General features: G+C 44.0%; 2 protein-coding genes across 2 annotated transcripts; one reads left to right on the top strand and one right to left on the bottom strand.

Annotated features, from left to right (window-relative positions):
- Window positions 1-951: 951 nt before the first annotated feature.
- Window positions 952-6,102, top strand: spred3 (sprouty related EVH1 domain containing 3). Its single transcript, XM_042487170.2, has 6 exons — window positions 952-1,215; window positions 2,805-2,970; window positions 3,117-3,285; window positions 3,392-3,453; window positions 3,555-3,713; window positions 4,744-6,102. The coding sequence occupies exons 1-6, from the start codon at window positions 1,205-1,207 to the stop codon at window positions 5,743-5,745; spliced, it is 1,569 nt and encodes a 522-aa protein (XP_042343104.1). The 5' UTR covers window positions 952-1,204; the 3' UTR covers window positions 5,746-6,102.
- Window positions 6,103-9,130: 3,028 nt separating this feature from the next.
- On the bottom strand, window positions 9,131-21,015 carry dhx34 (DEAH (Asp-Glu-Ala-His) box polypeptide 34). Its single transcript, XM_042487421.2, has 16 exons — window positions 20,018-21,015; window positions 19,407-19,718; window positions 19,044-19,298; window positions 18,836-18,938; window positions 18,349-18,566; window positions 18,076-18,250; window positions 17,617-17,810; window positions 17,410-17,511; window positions 17,058-17,321; window positions 16,437-16,610; window positions 16,188-16,293; window positions 15,471-15,577; window positions 14,102-14,368; window positions 12,021-12,212; window positions 11,007-11,151; window positions 9,131-10,853 (listed from the first exon to the last, which is right to left on the bottom strand). Exons 1-16 carry the CDS (start codon window positions 20,711-20,713, stop codon window positions 10,711-10,713), a joined length of 3,453 nt encoding a protein of 1,150 aa, XP_042343355.2. The 5' UTR covers window positions 20,714-21,015; the 3' UTR covers window positions 9,131-10,710.
- Between the last annotated feature and the right edge of the window lie 190 nt (window positions 21,016-21,205).

Genomic DNA, 21,205 nt, shown 5'->3' with positions numbered 1-21,205 from the left:
AATATTAAGTAGATATAACTACATTTTAAGTAAAGTGAACAGTTAGGTTTAAAGTAAACATAAATGGAAATTAATAGTTATATGTACTTACATTATTTCAAGGCATTTTCACTGTATTCCTGCTACAGATGTGTACTTCTTTCAGTGCTAGTGTTGTTTAGTGGGGAGTCATGAAGCACTTTTCAAGACACTGTTTCCAAAAATAAAAAAAGAATACACCCCCTTTATCTTTTTCTTTAAAAATAAATAAACTAAAATGTAGTACATTATCTTAAAGGACTCTCGAGAGTGCCACAGACATATTTTTATTCAAATAAAGGTACTGATTTCACCAATGACTATAATTAAACGTGGAAGAGGCTGTTTCTTCACAGAGGCACAAGAGGTGTTGCTGTCCATGGTACTGAAATCTCTGAGGCTGCTGCACCGACTCTACAGGTCGATCCTACAGGACATTTGATTGAGCTCTTTCTCTTCTTATGATGGACAGCTACATTAATAATCTCAGTTAAGAATTTAATTAAACACAATAAACATATACTTTTCTGATTTGAAAAAAACATAAATGCACGCAAAGATGCAATGAAGGGCAAATCGATCTGATTTTATTTGATCTATTTTCATGTTTGCTCTATAGAGTTTGTAATACTCAGGGGATCAACCGGAGGTCATTCATGGTTTACCCAGCCTTTCATTTACCACCCACGTCACTGCATATATCAGCAGCTCAGCGCTCAGTTTCAATAATTTCCAATCACATGGTTGCACTACCATACCCTATAGCCCACCTAAAGCCACGATGCTGTCAATGATTAGTGCGGATGTGTTGGCACAGGGCAGGTAGAGTGAGAAAGGAAATAAGCGAGAGAGTGATTTGGAGCGAGAGAGAGAGCGAGAGAGAGAGAGAGAGAGAGAGAGAGGGAGAGAGAAGGAGGGAGGGAGCGAGGGAGAGAGAGGGAGGATGCTGCCAGCGGAAAATGGCTGCTGCAACCTCAAGCCTATCCTGATACACCGAAACGACATCAAGGTGGAGAGAGAGAGCGAGAGGAAGAGAGGGAGGAAGAGATAAAAAGATTAGGAAAATGAGAGCAGATACAGAGAGAGAATGTGAGTGAGCCTGTGAGTGTTTCCTGAAAGGAGCATAAAAAGAGAGAGAGAGGAGACCCTGGGGTGGGCTGCTGCAAGCGGCGGGCAACACCGAGCCATGGAGGGCGAGTAAGTCCTTACATTTTCATTTTTAACATTGCACATATTCAGTCATCCGCCAAAACGGATAGATAGGACGCCACCGCCATCAATGTTACACCAATCCAGCATCATGCACTATTATCACAATCGGTGCTCTACAATTTAGCAGGCTGCCGAGAATAAAAACACCATTACGTAGTCTTGAATCAACAGCATACACCCCATTTCCGATATATCCATGCCAATATGTGATACATATTAAGCCACCTACATGTGGACCTGTGCTTTTAGACGACTGGCACACAACCTACACGCACAACATTTCAAAAATAATAGTTATGAAAGCGTGTTAAACAACAGAAGCTATGCAACAATTCAGAACTAAATGCGTGGTTGCTATTGGTAAAAACAGTCACGAAATCAGTCAATGTGTAAAATGTATGGTGGAAAAAAAAGGCGAAATACGGCGAGTTCGGGGCCAGCATCGCGTCATTCAAGACATGGCTACAGTAAAACGAGGGAGGGATGGAGGCGTTGTGATTTTTATCAACGTGTCTCGGGGTTTCATTATGATTTTTTAAAGCCAAACTTTATGAATGAAATGTGATTTTTTTCTCTCGCTCACTCGCTCTCCCTCATCCTCACCCCTCCTCTTCTCCTTCCTTTTTCTAATCGCCCCCCTCCCCCCATCTACCGTTTCCTCTCCATCCTCTCACCCACTCGTTCCTTTTTCCTTCCCTTCTTCACATGCGATTGCATTGTATTTAGGGCCTTATACGTTTTTTTTCCGGCGAAATATCCAACGCGCGGCGCGATGTCGAAGCCAGTCTCGCTCCATCCCATTCATAAAAAATATAACATAATATCGGGGTGTGTTAATGAGTGCGTGCAGCAGGGGCGGAATTGAGAAAAGGAGCGTCTGGGAAAATAATTGCAGCACTTAAAAATAAGTGTGTTTTGAAAATAACCAAAAGAGACCCGGCTGTGCATGCATTACATGCACATGTCGAACTGTGATGCTGAATAATTCAGCCGATTGGCGAGGGCAGAGCTTTTTTTTTTTTTTTTGCAAGAATGCCGGGGCCTGTGATGGCGAATGGGCGCGTTCATTGATACATCTATCTGGGAAACACTCATTCTTCCTCCCTCCTCTAAGCCAATTCTTTCCTCCTTTAAGCTTGTTTTCTTTCTATCCATTTGCTTCATTGTTCCTTTATTCTCAGCGCAGCTCAGTTAAGCAGCAGAAATGTTTAAATGACCAGACCTATCCAAATATTTCGTGATTTTTCACGTGTTTACCGTCACCGCACGCTAATTAAAATAAGATTGACCTCAATCGCGTGATGATAAAAACTATCACTGTATGATGCGTCTTTGAGCTGTCATGTTGCAATGTCGGCTAGGCCAGCTGTCAATTCTGTCTTCTTTGTGTGAATTTCATCATGCAATCACAGTTCAGAGGAGCTGAAAACAGTTGCATCACACTGAAATTAATATTGCATGTTTGTATAGGTTGTTCTAGGCTCTCTTCTGAGTGTATCAGTGCAAGCATGTCTGTGTCATTGCGTTGTTTAATCAGCCTGGGCCTCCGCTCACTCTCTTGGCTTCCCTGACAGTGTGCGTGTTCGTGCAGTGGTGATGACACGTGATGACTCCAGTGGCGGTTGGGTGCCCCTTGGAGGTGGCGGCCTCAGTCATGTGGTCATATGTAAAGGGCGGAGTCATGACGGCAGGGGGCGGAGAGAATACATCATACATGGAGAGCGGCTGCGCGATCGAGCAGTGAGTGTGTGCGTGTGCTGTCTTTGGTGCCACGTTGCTCCTCAACACCACCTAAAGACTGTAGATATGTTTATGTGAGGGCATGATTTATGGGAACATCGTGGCCGCTGAACTAACCTCTCATGTTGCTGGGATTGTGTCTTTAGCCGGTGTTGGAGTGTGCAGTGCAAAGGGGCTTAGTGTACAACAAGGTGAACCCCATCTTTCATCACTGGCGAGTAGAAGATCGAAAGTTTGGCCTAACGTTCCAGAGTCCTGCAGATGCCATCTCCTTTGAGAAAGGGCTGCAGGCTGTCATAGACAAGCTCGACAGAGGTAGAGATACATGTGTCGCATATAAAAAAAAAAACCATCATTAGTTGTGATCATGTTGGCTTCTAGTATCAAGCAAACCTAAATCCTCTCTATTCCTGTCATCAAGGCTCTGACTCGCCCTCGTCCTCCACACCAGAAGAGGCTGACACCGAAGATGATGGACAAGCTGTGAGTTTCAAAGTTGTTCGGTGGTTGAGCATTTATTCTCTAAAAAGGTGATGCAGTTATTGCTGGTTTTGACTTGTGGGTTGACATGTAGTCTCTGGCAGTCCCATACAGGAAGTGAGTCGTCATCCAACAGCAGAAAGGAGATGCTACCAAAACCCATCACCATAGTGACGAGCGAGTCGTCGTCTACCTGCTTCGTGCGGTCGGAAGAGTTTAGTTTTGGATCCAGCCATGCTGTCACCACTCAGACACCTGCTCAGGTAATGCAACACACTGTACTCCAGGTCCACAGACTTCTCTTTATGTGTTCTTGTCGCACTTGTGAGCTCTAATGATGAGTACAAAAAGAATAGCTCTTAAAGGAACAGTGTGAAATATTTAGGGAGATTTAGTGGCATCTAGTGGAGATGACTGCACATTGCAACCAGCTGAAACTTTTCCCAGTTTGAATACCTGCAGCGTTTATTGTTCAGGAGGTTTTTACCAGGAGATGAATTATCTGCCGAGGTCTCATGACCTCCACAAGAAATGGATCAGATGATTAAAACCGTAAAAACACTGAATAAAGCAGTTTCACTTTAAAATCAGTGTTTTTCCAATTATCTTGTTAAAGAGAGGCTTCTAACTTCGGTGGCTGACACAAAAACACACAAAAAGAACGGCACTGTCTCGAGACAATTTTTGGGTTGTCTGTTCTGGACTGCTGTACAAAAACAGCAGTGCAATACGGGGATCTCTGTAGATGAGGACCCACTCTCTTTGTAGATATCAACGTCTAATTCTAAGGTACCAAAAGCATGACAATTCTTATTTACAGGTGATTATACACTAAAGAAAACATTTTTATTGTGTTATAGCCTATTTCATTTCTGCAAATATATGTCCCCCTACATCTTTAATCTGGACCTTGAAAGTGGGATGTGGGAACTTCTTGGATCCTCTGGCATTTTCAGCAAAATCAATGATATTTCAGATTCAATGTTAGACATAAAAGCAATTTAAAAATTATGAAAAAACAAAAAAAGAACATATAAGGCTGACTAGCTGTTTTTTCCCCTCTGTCTCCACCCTTAAGTCCAAGCCAGCAGACAATTATTTATTCTATACAAAGTAAAATAAAATTGAAGTGACTCACTGTTGCCCATAGAATTAAAAATCAAAATTCAAAATTGGGGTTCTCAATCATTTGTGCTCCTATCTGAGATATCCTGGAGATGAAAGCCTTCTGTAATGGTGGCCACAGTACACATTGTTCCTGACTCAATCTGTAATTCTATACCCTCTCCACAGATCCACACCAGACCAGGACAGCACCAGCTCTCACAAATGACGGCTGTGCTAAATCCACCAGCGCCCCCGCCCCCACCTCCTGCTCCACCTACTCCTCCTGTGGGCCCCCCGGCCTCATCTCCTCTGTCTCCCCTCTCACCCACGATTTCTCTGCTGGAGGAGGGAGACCTGCGCAGTGTGGACCCTTGCAAAGACCTGTGGGGTTCCAGAGGTTATGAGGACTACCGACGGGCAGGGGCTACCAGGACTATGGTCGGGGGGCTGACCGGAGGTGTGGTTGTCGGTGGTGGAGGGAGTCTGCAGGACAAGTCAGAGCTTTGCGTGGTTCGCTTTGAGAAGGAGTTGGCAGGAGTGGGGACGGCAGGCTGCGATGTGACAGTGAGCCTGGACAGTAAAGCTTCCCAGCGGCTGTCCTCGTCGTCGCCTACCTGTATGTCCATGCCCAACGCTGTGTCAGGCGTGTCCTCAGGTGCCGGCTCACCCCAGGAGACGGGCAAAGGCTCACCTTCTCCCTGCTGCATCCACACCTCATTGGCCACGCCCCGGTCGCGGACTCGTAAGAGAGGAGGAGGGGCCACCGGCGGCGACCCGGGGGTAATTTCCCCCGACGACGACAGCCCGTGTCCTCAGGCTTCATCGTCATGCTCATCACGCTGTGTGTACTGCCGCTCTGTTTTCAGCGCTTCGGAGAACGGGCGGGGCCGCTGCAGAGATGCCCCAGATCCGGCCCTGCACTGCCTGCGCCAGTGGACCTGTGTGTGGTGTGCAGAGAGTCTGCTCTACCACTGCATGTCGGATTCTGAGGGTGAGTTCTGGGAGCCTTGCTCATGTGATGACTCAATGGGGGGCCACCCGCACCCCCTTTGCTGTGCCCGCTGGTTGGCCCTCCTGGCCCTGTCACTCTTCGTGCCCTGCATGTGCTGCTACCTGCCTTTGCGCGCCTGCCTGCGGTGTGGGGAGAGGTGTGGCTGCTGTGGGGGAAAGCACAAGGCGGTCCGATGAGGCCAGGCTAGGGGGTGGGAGGAGTTACCTGGACCCAGGAGGTTTGGGTGTTGAGAGGAGAGAGCGCATGTAGGGTTGCAGGAGGTTACCAGGTTGAACAGTGCTCTTAGTGGGCCCAGACCTCCAACGTGGCCCTCCAAAACCCCACGGCCTTCCACTGCATTTCGCTCTTTCTCTTTTCAACCCAGGGCCTTCCTCACTGGTCCTTGCCTGCTGAGGGTTCACTGCACTCAGACCAGGCTCTGTGGGAGTCATCTGGAGCCTTCATAGTGGATTTATTGAGAGTTGGCTGATCTAGAATTAGCGGTCAGAGACTTTATTAAAAGAAGAGAGTGGCAGAGGCAACAATGATGTGTACACTGTTTCAAATGTCTGTTTTTTTTAAGAAAGAAAAACACAAAAAACTAAAGATGTTTATATATATGATTGTTATAATTTTGATTGGTATATTTTACTAAATGTAAAACATATTGACAGAATCCCCCAATGGCACACACTATCACGTATTCACAAACATGAGATTTTGAGGAAGTTATTTGTTTCATGTTGCCCTGTTTGTCAATCAGATGAACAGTCACCCTTTACCTCTAATTTTACCTCAGATGTTACTCAACCCCTGGTTAAGAAATGAAAAAAGAGGAAAGGGGAGAGAGGCTGGGAGAGGATGAGCACAAATTAGTGCAGGCTTCAAATAAGTTATGAGCATCTGAGACCACTAGTGTTGTCTTTTGGTTAATGTAGTAGACCACTTTGGAGGAAAGGTTATCAAGTGCAAAGGGACAATTAATGTTAGGGGAAGTTGCAATGACAACCACAAAGACTTAAAAGTCATAATGTGATTCATTATGGTCCTTAACCAAACACAAGGTTATTTTTGTTTCCTAAAAAAAAAAAAAAAAAGAAAAAAAAAATCAAGAATGTGTGTTGACCATGAAACACTGTCACCCAACACATATTTTTTCATCTTTTCATGTATTTTCAGTATTAACCTTAGATGACATGACATCCCACCACTTTACTTGTTGTATCAGTCAAGGTGCTTACAACTGAGGCCTCTGAGCGAGTCTATTCTACCTAATGTACACAATGACCGAACAGTCCAAACCCCAAAGAAAAACTAAACAGGACCCCATGCTAACCAATTTGTAGATGTGTCTAGGCCTTTGAATGAGACGCCACCAAAAATAAGTGCAATGAACAATGTACTGAAAGAGTATTTTTGTACCAGTCGTTCGCGTTAGGAAAAACTTAATCAAAAAGTGTTGGAACTGAGTACTGTAATGTGTTATTGTGTTCGATATCACACAGAAATGATAAAAAGGAACACAAACTTGTCTGAGCAGCAGCACGTCGCTCACAGGTGTGACATTTAAACGTGTGTGCTGTAGACTGTTGACTCTGTAATAAGAAAAGAGACATTAATTTGAAAAAGATGAATTGCGGTAGTTCTTTGTTTGGGCACAGTGGCAGATGTGTTTGCTGAATGTTGCTTAAGTATGAAGTTAAAAAAGCTGCTATATTAAGTCCTGTCCTAACCCGATTCAGACGTTCCCTCTACCTGTAAGCAATTGATGAGGTGGTGCGACAGATTCAAACAATCCTTCAAATTCGTATTACATTCAAGGTGCCAAGGTAAACTGGGCTTAAAGATAAATTCACCACAAGACATTTTAAAAAAAAATGCTTCTTGTGATGTGCTCTGCATTTCTGTCTATTTTGCTGATTGGGGGTATATTTTTCTACTTTCACTGAATAATTGGCTATGGGTAGATTAAAAGCCATCACCATCATAGCTCCAACAGATTTGTTGAATGAAACAATGTTTTTTTTAAAAAACATCTTATAGGTCCAATGTGTAGGATTTAGGGGAATATATTGGCAAAAAAATGAATATAATATTGTTTTTGTTAGTGTATAATCACCTGAAACCAAGAATCATTGTGTTTTAGTTACTGTAGAATCAGATATTTATATCTACATATGGAGCGGGTTCTCATCCACAGAGTTTGACATGTTGTTTCTACAGTAGCTCAGAATGGACAAACCAAACATTGGCTCTAGATAGGGTCATTCATGTTTTCGCTTCAGCCACCATAGATTTAATACACGCTTGGAGAAGTTTCAGATGGTTGCTTGCATAGACTGTATGATAAAGATGGACAACATGACAACACCCCAAAAGTGAGGCCAAAACATTTTGGTTGCCCCTGGTGGCTGGCTGCAATATAGGAAATAAACCCTGCACCCTCGATGTCAGTGGACAGGGCACAGGAAGTCTGCCTGGCTTTAAAGCCAATTTGCATAGTGGCCAAACAGTGTAATTACACCATTATGTGATACCCTGCAGCCCATTAAGACATTTTCTCATAGACTTAAATTATGAAAGAGAAATCTGTAAATTGGAGGATAAATTTTGTAAGTGTCACAACCCCCGCAAAATGGCTCGTTTTGCTATCAGCATTTAATCCATTTGGTCTGATAACATTTCAAAAGTCTGGAAGAGCTGCAAGATCAGATTATTTTATCTCTGTTAGCAGACCACTAAACAGGAAGTTTGGCATTAGATCGACAGAAGTTAACTGCTCTGCCGCACTTGGGAGCACTCCGTTAGTCTCTAGAGTGCTTGCTCCATGGGCTGCACAGTGCAGAAGTTGTGTCAAGCATCTCTGTATCATCCAAGTAATTTTGTGCACGTCAGTTGAACCATTTTGACTTCATATGCCACTGTGCAACTCTCACAGGAATAAACAGGGCGCAGCGTTCATTGCTGTATCCAGTTGACTTAATACATCCATGGGCATGGGCCATGCTAAAAGTTCAAAGTACACATCAAATAAAATTTCCCAAAGATAGTTTCTTTCATTTTAGTTGGCTCTTATCATGCTGCTGTATATTCAAGTGTTCATTTTTTTCTGCTAAGTTTGGTTTTAATTAGTTATTTAATGCTACAAAAAAGGGGATTTACATCATGATTGAAAGTTTTGTTTGCCAGTTGGTGTGCTCACAATCATTGATGCTGTTTGCCATTGGTCAGTTGGATGGATGGGCGGTAACTCATTACCACAAAGATTACTGTGCAGACTCTTGCTCCAAATTATGTCACCGGCGCAAGATGACAGCAGCCATATCCGGGATATTTTAGTGGAGACGTCTTGTCCTTTTTATAGAGTCTATGGTTGCAATCTGCAACCTTGCCGCTAAATGCTACTACATCTTACACACTGGACCTTTAATATGTCTACATTTTCAATTATTTAAAGCGCAAGGCCTTTTGTTGAGCCTCTCCGCACCAATATTTAATCATGTAAGATGAAATATATTTTAGAAGCAGTATTGGTGAAAGTGTCTTTACTGAGACTTGTCTCTTGACCAAAATACAATTAAGTCACAAAATGAATCCCATTTTAATGTTGACAAAAAAGCTAAGGCTCTAATACCACTACAATTGTTGTTTTCGGTCACCTAACTGACATGAAGAACTAATTACTGAATGCAGCAAGCCTGATGTTTGTTTTGAAAATGTAAGAAAAATCCATGAGCAGGGTATTTGTTGAGTGCGCACGTTGATTATAAACAGGACACTGGAATTTAAATTACAACAAAAAGTTCTCAAAATAACTCCTGAAATGCACTGAGCGTCTCAGAATGATGATATTGTAACAGTGTAAGAGAATCTGTGGGAGGATTTCTCTTTTTTAAAATCCTTTAAAACTAAATGCTCTGTGTAAGGAAACCACCTGGTTGACCTTGAATTATGGCAGAATGAACCTTTCAGAAGCTTCACCAGATTATTTACATTTTAGGTTTAGCCAAGAACTTTTATCCAAAGTGACTTAAAGTGAGTGAACAGGCAGTAAGTAGGGTTCAGAGTCAGGACACACAACTGCTGATGAGCATGACCCCTGACCTCTTTGTTATGGGATGGTCATCTTCATTACTAGGCCAGCCTGCCAACAAAGTTGGTCCACTTAAAAAAAAAAAGGCATGCAGTCACAAAAGCAGGAAACACAAACATTCCCGATCCTTAATTAACCCTTTGTCCCACACACAGTCACAATCCCCACATATCTGCAATGCATAGACCTGCACACACACACACACACGTTCACTCAATGGTGCAGATATACAGAACTCGTAAAGCCATTGCACACAGTTTGCTACTTCTGGTCCAGAAATGGTGTTAGAGTACAGTACTGACAGTCATGCGATCACAATTGCAGGCCCCATTCTTACATCTTAATAAATGTGCCTTTTGATTTGAGTAATCAATAACTTTTGATTTCTAAGTAACTCTGTGTTAAGTACTATTTACTTTTTTGGGTTATTGATTTCTGCCAATGTGCATATTTTCAAATGTACGTATTTATTAGTTTCAAAGTAATTAATGAGATATTACCTGTTTATTTATTTATTGAGATATTTATTCTGATTCAATATTTTTTTGAGACAGGTTTTTATCTTCCGTGCTGTCTTACTTCTGACTTTGTGCCAATGTGCTGCTTTGAGGTGTTACATATCGTGGGTTTGTATCATTATTAAACCCTCACTCTATATTTTAAATCAGTGTCTTACTTCTCTCTCACGTGTGCATGTCATTAACTGTGCCTTTTCCCAAAACACTGTATGAAAGTTGTACTCCACAATGCTATCTAAGGAATTTGAAGAAAAACAAAAACAAAACTATGAACGTGTTCTCTTGTTTCCGAGCCTTTGAGTATGTTTAAATATTGGAACAATCAAGCAGATTTTTCAAATGTAGAACAAAACTTTGCAGAGAGCTGAAGAAAATACATCCTGTAAACATTAGAGGGAACTAATAGCACTTACATAAAGTTCCTTCAGTACAAAAGGAAAGACACAAATGTAACTACTTAATTCTATAAATTCAAGTCTGACCCAAACAGAACAGACACACATTGTAATTAAAGTAGTATTTAAGTGGCATCCTTTACATGTTGTAGTCAGTTACTTGGCAGAATACATATGCTGCCTTTTGTGTTTGAGGATCTCAGTGGAGGTGAGGGTCAGGTCCTCATCACAGACGTCACAGTGATAAACTCTGGTAAGACTGGACACTAAGGATGAGCTTGCCTTTCCACCTTCTGACTCTGAAAACCACAAAACACACCCCACAATAAGTATCATATTATTCATCTCTTATCAAGTCAGCTGCAGAATGTGTCAGCTGGTGCATGTGCTTAAGCAATCTAACACCCAACAGATGCCTAAAAATAAATATCAACATGAGAAAAATTCCTGACCGTCCTCTGGCTGCTGCTGTTCTCCTGCTGGCCTGCAGGAGGTCTCGTGCTGCATACGTTCCAATGGAGTCAGGGGCATGTAGAGGTCACAGTTAGGACAGCTCCAGAAAGTGCGTAAACACTCGCTGTAGAGATCCTTTGAGTCCTGCAAATCAGATAGTGAAAACACATGAATCAATGACACTTCATAAGATTTTGTCATGTGTGATGATCACTTTGTTTTAAGTTAGATGTGTTTAACAGGGGAAGGTGAATGGTTTATTCATTTAAGTAAAACAAAAAGTACCTATGATATGATATCCAAGACACAGCTAGAAATACCTAGCAATTATTTTGTTATCTACCCTTTTAAAAGATATCTTGTCAGAGGATGAACACTGTTTTTTGCATTTCTTGTCAAGGAGCTTATTATACTGTCAATAAAAGAGCCCAAAAGTCCTGAAAAAGGAAAAATGGAGGAAAAGATTGAACATTAACTTTGAAGATGTTCCATGAAAGACAACATCATGATACATTTTAAGAGTATTTCTATACCCTCAGTCTATCTATAGGACTTTAAACGTGCTGAGTACTCTGCAATTTCGGCCCTTCAGTTCTGTGGGGGGAAACATAAGGACTTTGTACCTACCCCCCGGGGTATAAGTGGGCATTTTACACATCTAAGCCCCAAGGCTCATTGTGTCATAATCTGCCTATGCCTACAGGGACATAATCATTGTGTCCAAGATATGGTAAACATGCAAAAATACAGGTTCTCACCAGCATCACCTTAAAGTTGTGGCATTTCTGGCTTTATTTTACTGTTTATAACTCAATTATGCAAATAAAAATAATGAAGATTAATTTTTATGTGTGTGAACTACAGTTCACCAGAAGTGACCTTTACAAAAACACAATTCGCTTCAAAATAAACATAACAGGAAATTCATATCCAAACATGGAATGGTTTTGAGAGCAGTTATTTTCCATCTATTGAATGTTTTTCTAAATTGCAACTGTTTCAGACAGACTCACAGTCAGACAGTTGTAGTTGAAGAAGCTGGTGACACGGAGGCCTCCTTTAATCGGGTCCGGCTTGGCCTTGACTCCTGGAAACATAGAGTTTTCACCTGGAGCTTTGGTGTTCGACAGCTCAGACTGAGACTGAGGACCAATGTACAGGTTCTGCGTCTGAAGAGCTGTGAGTCGCCGCAGGCTGTAACTGAGCTGGGAGGGATGGTAGGAAGTACACAGAAAGCGTATATTAAATTCTGAGTAACTAAGGATGTCTGGAAAGTAGGAATGAACAGCAAAGCAAACACATAAAGTTCACATCCATCCATCCATTTTCTTCCGCTTATCCGGGGTCGGGTCGCGGAGGCAGCAGCCTGAGCAGGGAAGCCCAGACTTCCCTCTCCCCGGCCACTTCGTCTAGCTCTTCCCGGGGGACCCCGAGGCGTTCCCAGGCCAGCTGTGAGACATAGTCTCTCCAGCGTGTCCTGGGTCTTCCCCGGGGCCTCCTACCGGTGGGACGTGCCCTGAACACCTCACCAGGGAGGCGTCCTGGAGGCATCCTAATTAGATGCCCGAGCCACCTCATCTGGCTCTTCTCAATGTGGAGGAGCAGCAGCTCTACTCTGAGCTCCTCCCGGATGACCGAGCTTCTCACCCTATCTCTAAGGGAGAGCCCAGCCACCCTATGGAGGAAACTCTTTTCGGCCGCTTGTACCCGCGATCTTGTTCTTTCGGTCACTACCCAAAGCTCATGACCATAGGTGAGGGTAGGAACGAAGATCGACCGGTAAATCGAGAGCTTTGCCTTTCGGCTCAGCTCCCTCTTCACCACGACAGAACGGTGCAGAGTCCGCCTTACTGCAGACGCCGCACCGTCTCCCGCCTGTCAATCTGCCGCTCCATCCTTCCCTCACTCGTGAACAAGACCCCGAGGTACTTAAACTCCTCCACTTGGGGCAGGACTTTGTCCCCGATCCGGAGGGGGCCCTCCACCCTTTTCCGGCTGAGAACCACGGCCTTGGATTTGGAGGTGCTGATTCTCATCCCGGCCGTTTCACACTCGGCTGCAAACCGATCCAGTGAGAGCTGAAGGTCATGGCCTGATGAAGCCAACAGGACCACATCATCTGCAAAGCTCAGAGACCTAATCCTGAGGTCACCAAACCGGACCCCCTCAACACCCTGGCTGCACCTAGAAATTCTGTCCATAAAAGTTATGAACAGAATCGGTGACAAAGGGCAGCCCTGGCAGAGTCCAACCCTCACCGGAAACGAGTTCGACTTACTGCCGGCAATGCGGACCAAGCTCTGGCACCGGTCACACAGGGAACAGACGGCCTGTATTAGGGGGTCCGAAACCCCATATTCCTGGAGAACCCCCCACAGGACTCCCCGAGGGACACGGTCGAATGCCTTCTCCAAGTCCACAAAGCACATGTGGACTGGTTGGGCAAACTCCCATGCACGCTCAAGGATCCTGCCAAGGGTCCAGAGCTGGTCCACAGTTCCACGACCGGGGCGAAAAACGCATTGCTCCTCCTGAATCCAGGGTTCGACTATCCGGCGGAACCACCTCTCTAGTACCCCCGAATAGACCTTACCAGGGCTGAGGAGTGTGATCCCCCTGTAGTTGGAACACACCCTCCGGTCCCCCTTCTTAAAAAGAGGGACCACCACCCCAGTCTGCCAGTCCAAGGGCACTGCCCCCGATGTCCACGCAATGTTGCAGAGTCGTGTCAGCCACGACAGCCCCACAACATCCAGGGCCTTGAGGAATTCCGGATGGACCTCGTCCACCCCTGGGGCCCTGCCACCGAGGAGCTTTTTAACCACCTTGGCAACCTCAGCCCCAGAGATAGAGGAGCCCACCCCCGAGTCCCCAGGCCCTGCTTCCTCAGCGGAAGGCGTGTCGGTGGGATTGAGGAGGTCTTCGAAGTATTCCTTCCACCGATCCACAACTTCCCGAGTCGAGGTCAGTTCACAAAAAAGTTCACATATAAACATTATTATTATTTGCCTTAACTGTATGTAAAGCATATTAGCTAATTATTGTTTTTGGGATGCATTATACTGTAACCACCAGGTCAGTGCTGCATCACTACCTCAGTGTATAGCAGGAAGCGGACTAGGCCTTCACTCAGCTTCTCCACAACTTTGCGGGACACCCCCTGAACGGCTGCTCCCCCCATTGTGCTCTGTCCCAGCTGGGCCAGTAGGAGGCGCTCCCACTCAGCCCTGAGGGTGAGAGCTGTGGACAGCACTTTCAGGGCTTCCTCTGGCTCCCTCAGCTCCAGCTCCAGCCAGCCATCCACCACCAGACGTGTACAGTCAGCGTTACTGTCCACAGAGTTTGCTACCAGCAGCAGAGCCTAATGAGCACAAAGAGAACATTTACTACTTTCTGATGCATGAATGGACCACAGCTAGGATCATGACACAACAAACATATGTTGCCCACAATAATGATGGCATATTATACAAGTGGTTGGAAGAAATACTTCAACCTCAAAATGACTACTTTTTGAATGCCTTGACCTCCTTTTTCTTTTCAAATGTGGGTTTAACTAACAGAAACAATTCCGACATACATTGTCACATGCTATCCATTTCATCATCTTTGGAAATTTTGCTCTTTAATAGATTTGAGCTTGCTTTTTCTGTGAACAAGTTTCCATGCTATGTAGCAAGGTGAGCCTCCTGCACCCAAAATGCTGTAAAAACTTTCATAATTGGTAACGCAGCCTCTGTAATTTTCAACCGGGAAAGAAGCAGAAATGAGGTGCAGAGAAAACAGAAAACTTGTACAACCCCAAATAGCCTTGATGTCAATTTGCACGTAACTAATATTATCACACGGCCTCTGTATTGGTGGACATGGAAGATTTGTAAGCAACTGCGATCACAGATGACCTCCATAATGACAAGTAGTTACCAGAGGTCACCTGGTAATACTAGTCCTGTGTGGATAGGACTTAAGATTATGCTGCAAAAGTTGTGTGAGGGTTTGTACAGGGATGTTTTTGTATAGTTTTGCTTTTAAACGCAAGACTTTAGTTTAGCAATAATTTATGCCTTTTTTTGGATTTTTCGTCCCTCACGTAGGCATGCGAGAAAAAAAAAAGGTATTCTTCATGAATTCAAGGTAACATGGATTGAGTAATTGATGTACGAGTGGTAGCTTTTTGGGTGATGTGGTCCTTTAAAATAGTGGTACTTGGCACAAGTGTATTAATAATACTGCAATACTGGCACAGGCGAATTGATAACCGATCGCACTATTCAACTCTTTGTCCTACTCCTAGAACGAGTTAGGAATCACATCAACCCCAAAACAGGATCACGTAGATTTATCGTCACTATGTCTGGTTACTTTATCATAACAGAACAGAACTGAATCAGTTAATCCAGGAGGATTAATGAATATTTAGCAGTTCATGGTGGGAACAGGAAAATCCCACATTTGGTACTAACTTGCAGTGCTGGAACCCGCACGCAGTTGGACAAATATGGCTTGTTGGTCTCCAACAGAGTGACAAAGGCTAGCAACTGGTGTTTGCTGCTATCCCTTCTATCAGGTCCTGCAAACAGGAAACAGAGAGTAAAAGGAAGAGATATGTTAGCACAGTACAAAAAGATTTTATCAGTAGATCAAGAGGCCAGGGCATAGATACATGGAGCATACTTTCAATACTTTTGTTTGCCTGCAAAAAATGAGACCAATGCTGAGAAAAATGGCGGCCATGGTTCTTCAAGTAGAAATATTGTCTTTGCAACAAAAAAAGAAATAAATGTTTTTGGGAATACTGCCCTGAATTTTAAGAAACATCACAAATAATAAATGTTGTCATTTCTAGATTTAAAACAAACTACCAGAAAGACACATCTTTTGGATTGTGGCTGATCAATAATTCAGGCAATGCTTAAATGATTGAGAAATATGTGTGAACTGTTTGTGAGTTTAAATGTCTTGTAAAAGTGGGTTTTATAAGTAAGGATTATCTCCCAATGTGAATTAATGGTGTGTTTTGCTCTTATGAATAATAAACATATACCAGTTGTGACTTTATACGTAATTTTATTTATTTATTTGCTTCTCTTGTCATGCACAGTCTGTCATTTTCTTTTCCCTTGTTTTTTTGTGTTATCATGACTGAAAGTTTTGGCTCTCACAGCACTCCAGAGGTTTACCCATTTCTCTGGTGTCATCCTCAGGCACTTGTAGCACCTCTGGGTCACTAGCAAACACACTGGTCGGGTGGATCACAACTCCCTGCTTATTCTTTGTGTGGAACACCTAAAGAATGTAAATGACAAATAAGTATCCACCTTCATCATTTTTTCGATCACTATTGAAAAAATGGTTTACTGACAAGTTTTTTACCCTTTACTGTATCATTTAAACTTATAAGCTGTGGTGGGTGCATCAGGAGGCCTGACCTGGTCGGAGTCCTTGCGGGTGGAGTTGTGTTCATCGGACAGTGCCAGCTGAGGGTAGAGGCCTCGGCAGAGCAGCAGCTTGAGCAAAGCCTGCTGGCGGGAGGACATGTCCTGGCTGACGCTGGCCGACTCCTGCAGCTCTGACATGTTGTGACGCAACTTGAACTTCACTTCCTGTTACAGAGCAAACAAGCACCACATAGGGAGATCATTCAGAGTGTCTCAAACATTTACAAAGACACACCCATATCCACCCATGCAGATGATCAACCTTGATAACATATGTGCTGGCCTAGTTCCCATTATGAAAAAAGATAATATAACAATTTCACCAGTTTATTGTTGCCAGGGCTCACAAAACTTCCTTCTAGAACTGTCTAGAAATTGCTGAATTCAACTGGTAAAAATTTGATGATCCACAAAGCAGCACTTGCACTTTTAAAGATTGCAGGAATAAGAAGCATTAAATTACATATTTATTTTATTCTGCTTACTGAATCACGGGTGTACCACAAGATAGCAAAAAACTGAGTGGACAGGGTTTCAAATTGTATGTTAAAAGTTTGTGTTGAGGTTTAGGGCTGCTTTGTGGCAACATTTTCCATGTAACTCTGAGTTCACCTGTATGTCAACGTTCTGTCCTGACTCCTCCTTGTCCTTCTTGCCTCTGCCTGGTCCCTCTGTGTCTGATCCAGAGGAGAACTCTCCATCCTGCCCCTCTTCTAGCCTAAGGACTTTACGTCTGCTACTCTCTTGCTGCTCATGATCTCTCCTCAGTTGATGCAGCTTCCTCCTCTCTGTTAGCCTCTCCCGACGCTGCCCGCGGTCACCACTAGAGGGAGCGCTGCTCTCTGATTCCAGTAGGCCATGACTCTTCAGCAAGTCCTGTTAAGCAGATATTGTAAAATACTGTTCACACAACCCACAACCCATCATTTTATTTTTTGTGTGAACTACTGAATCAGTAGCCTGCCTTGAACTGTCTGCGCAGGTTGACCATCTCATATAATCGCTGCTCCTCCAGGCCTCTCCTCCTACACCATTTCCTTGAGCCACCACCTCTCTCTCCTTTCACCTGTTGAGCTCAAAGGTGAACAGTTTTAAGTACAATGAAGACCATCTTATATCAAATGTGTTCATATCAAACAGCCAATTGTCAAAAAATGTGTCCATTACTGACCTCCACCCAGGCATTGAAGGTGTTGAGCAGGGTAAAGGGGTCTCCGTGGTTGCTGTGCAAGGGCTGGCGGGCAGTGGCACAGTCTGGGTTGTGCTGTGAGCTGCGCAGGAAAGGCGACTGAACACTAAGGGCTGCTGCTACTGTCAGCACAGGCTCCACCAGGTTAAACAGAGAGCCCAGCACCAGCATCTTCCCTGAAAGAACACAAATACATGCCTACCAAAATTGGACTACAACTGTATGTGTTGTACTTTTAAAGTCCAGTATGTCATTGCCAAATTAAAACTGATATTTTGTATAATTACTTCAAGTGAAACTGAGCCTTAAACTATGCAATTTAAACTTTAATCAACCATTTATCACCATATTGTGTTCTGTTGTCAGCTTATGGAAAAAAAAGATTTAAAAAAAACAAACAAACTACAATATACAATATGAGTTTGGTGTTGGGAATCTTACCGATGACCACATCCACAGGCAGTTGTGCGAGCAAACTACCAATAGAGGTCAGTTCAGACCGACTGTCTAACGCCCCCTGCTCTTTCAGATAAGTGACAGCAGTCTGGATACTAGCAGCTGGAGGTGGGTCAATGAAGACAAAAGAAAGTGGATCTCCAAGACCCATGCTCTTCATCTGCAGGAACAAAATGCCATAATTAAAGCTATAATTTAAGGATGGAATTCAAGAAATCAAGAGATATTGTGATCCTGCTTTCCAGGGGATGTTGTTACTTGAAGAATGAGGGAGTCCAGAGCCACTCGGTGGATTTCAGGTACAGGATAAGCTGCGAAGGCATCGTAGTCAGACTCAGCGTACAGGCGGTAACACACTCCTGGACCTGTGCGACCGGCTCGGCCTTTCCTCTGCTCAGAGCTGGCTCGGCTGATCCAGAACTCCTGGAGGCGTTGCATCTTGGCCTTAGGATCAAAACTCATTTCCTTTACCTTCCCTGTAAAAGAAGAAATAACAAAACAATTAATTTATGTGGTTGTACGCCTACTTCTCAGCCCCCTTTTAACTATCTAATTTTCTTTGAAGTTAGAAAAAATCTTTTTCCTCAAAATCCAGCATGACAGATTCAGTTGCTTTTAAACTTTTGGGAATCTCGCTTGATTTAAAACAGAGATTTTGAAAAAAAAGTGGTTGTACAAAATTGGTAGGTCGAGCAAATTTTAAATAGTCAGTTCATAGCTACAAGTGTAACAACTAGTGCCATACCTGAGTCTACAACAAAGCGCACTCCGTCTATGGTAACTGATGTTTCAGCAATATTGGTTGAGATGATGCATTTTCTCACACCAGGAGGAGAAATGTCAAACACCTGAAGAATAACACAATGACAGAGAATTAGAACTGATAAACCATGTCTAACATATCTGAATCAAACACTGCATGTCCAGTCTAATCCAAACAAAGGTGACTGTGCCTTATCTTGCTGGGCCAGTGAGAGAGTGCTGTGCAGTGGTAAGACGATCCAGCGCCGTGTGTGTGTGGCATAAATCTGACAGGCCTCCTGGATGGTGGAGATCTCCGCCACACCGCTAAGGAAGAGAAGCAGGTCTCCGCGCTCCTCTGGAGGGTAACGCTGATCGATGCCCTGGAGGATGCGCAGGTATGGTCTTGGATCCAGTTTCTCCGAACGTGAGGACTGCTCCTCAGGTGGAATGGGCTGATATATCACCTTAGTACAGGAAACAGAGAAACAAAGAACTACAGAGTACAAAATGTTACTTTTGTAACATAAATTGATGCATATTTACATTTTTGATCTTTACTGTTTGCTTCTTACCTGTATAGGAAACAGCCTGCCTGGCACCTGCAGAACAGGAGCACTATTGAAATAGTCAGAAAAAAGTTTGATGTTGATGGTGGCTGACATGAGGATGAGACGCATGTCTGGGTGGTCAGCCAGCAGAGAGCGCAGAACCCCAAGAAGGAAGTCACAGTGGAGGTGTCTCTCATGGACCTCGTCCACGATCAACACCTGGTACTGAGCCAGCGTCTTGTCCTGCTGGATCTGCCGGAGCAGCAGCCCCTCAGTCAGGAACAGCAGTTTGGTGGCTGGTGTTCGGGTTGTCTCAAAGCGGATCTGGTACCCCACCTGCAAAACATGACTGCATTTTGTGAGCTCAAATGCAATTTTGTCAGTGCTGCAAACAAATTAAGAAAATATATTTAACTAAATCTGCAATTTCTGGTTTCATACTTGCTAAATTACTTGGTATAAACAGCAACACAAAAACAAGAATTACCTTTTAAATTTAGGATAAAGTTAGTTCTTATGTGTTGGATGAATGTTTGTAGACAAGTCAACAATTTTTGTTTCAAATTATGCTTGACAAGTCTGTGATCTAGCTGGTGCTAGAGGTAAAAAGCTCTATTTAATCTTCCATAACAAACCTTTGAACCGTACTGATTGAGGCTTTCAAAGCTGACCCTCTTTGCAAGTGATATACAGGCAATCCGTCGAGGCTGAGTGCAGGCTATGTGACTGAAACCAGCTGACAGAAGATACTGAGGAACCTGGGTGGATTTCCCGCAGCCTGTGTCCCCTGCCACCACCACCACAGGGTGGCTTCGCACCAGCTCCACTATCCTGTCCCGGTACTGGAAAATGGGCAGGTTCTTCTGCTCCCGGCGAAGCTTGGCCAGCTTTCCAAAACTCTGTCTCTGGCTGAAGTCCAGGAAATGCAGGAGAGCCAGGCGGCAGTCTGAGATCTCCTGACAGCCTGGACCTGATGATCTATGCCTGTCTCTGTGCTCTGACTTCCCCAGGCGCTCCTCCACATCCCGGGTGCAGACGGATACATTAATCCGGTACCGAGCATCATACTCCTTAGGAAGGCCAAGATCTACCTTTCCAGTGCTGGTCTTTCTCCCGTCTTCCTCTTCCTTTCTGCTCCCCTTTGCTCCAGACATGTCCCTCTTGGTTTTAAACCTCTGGAAGCGATCAAAGAAAGCCCAGAAGTCTTTGTGCTCCGGGCTGCCGGCCTGGATGTAGTCGTGCCGGCGGAAAAAGACCTCGTCCATCTGGACTCGGCACTGCGGGCTGTCCCAGTCCCAGCTCCTACTGTCCCGCCTCCGCTCTGGATCCATGTTTACTGTAAGTCACGTTACTCGCCTCCACCAACACCAAGTGTATTCACTCCCAATGAATTATATTCACGGCTTTGTAAACACGCATCACTTCAGTGAACACGTTGCCTCTAAAGTGGATCAACTAAATTACAGACTAGCTGACAAAGTACCATCCATTTTTGAAACTGATATATCTAGCACAAGCCATTAACATGAATTTAAACTGATACAGCTGAGGTTATTACAAAATAATATGTTACGACTGAAAAGAATGAATGACGAATAAAGACTGGACAGATACAACATAATCTACTGCGAGGACGGGGGGACAATAACAAGGCGGGACCATTTCCGCTCCGTTCTTAAATATCTTCCGCTAAAAGGTAGCGTCGTTTGTACTTTGTTCCGGGGTTAAAAAAATCTGTTAGGAGTGTCAATAAGCAGCTGTGCAGGCAACATGGTTGTTCCCCTCACACATCAGCATGGAATTGTGTCTCTGCAGGACAAAGG

Source organism: Plectropomus leopardus, chromosome 6 (assembly GCF_026936395.1).
Source record: "Plectropomus leopardus strain MGB_pleo_1.0 chromosome 6, ASM2693639v1, whole genome shotgun sequence".
Classification (NCBI taxonomy): Eukaryota; Metazoa; Chordata; class Actinopteri; order Perciformes; family Serranidae; genus Plectropomus; species Plectropomus leopardus.
Note: the sequence above shows the minus strand (reverse complement) of the source record. Positions and strands in the feature narration are given on the sequence as shown.

Excerpts from the sequence above, each read along its gene's own strand:
- spred3 (XM_042487170.2), top strand. Across the intron at positions 2,971-3,116 it reads AGCGGCTGCGCGATCGAGCA|CCGGTGTTGGAGTGTGCAGT; the intron begins GTGAGTGTGTGC and ends TTGTGTCTTTAG. Across the intron at positions 3,286-3,391 it reads CATAGACAAGCTCGACAGAG|GCTCTGACTCGCCCTCGTCC; the intron begins GTAGAGATACAT and ends CCTGTCATCAAG.
- dhx34 (XM_042487421.2), bottom strand. The coding sequence starts at position 20,713 with ATGGATCCAGAGCGGAGGCGGGACAGTAGGAGCTGGGACTGGGACAGC. Across the intron at positions 17,811-18,075 it reads GCCTGTGGATGTGGTCATCG|GGAAGATGCTGGTGCTGGGC; the intron begins GTAAGATTCCCA and ends GTGTTCTTTCAG. Across the intron at positions 17,512-17,616 it reads CCTTCAATGCCTGGGTGGAG|GTGAAAGGAGAGAGAGGTGG; the intron begins GTCAGTAATGGA and ends TGAGCTCAACAG.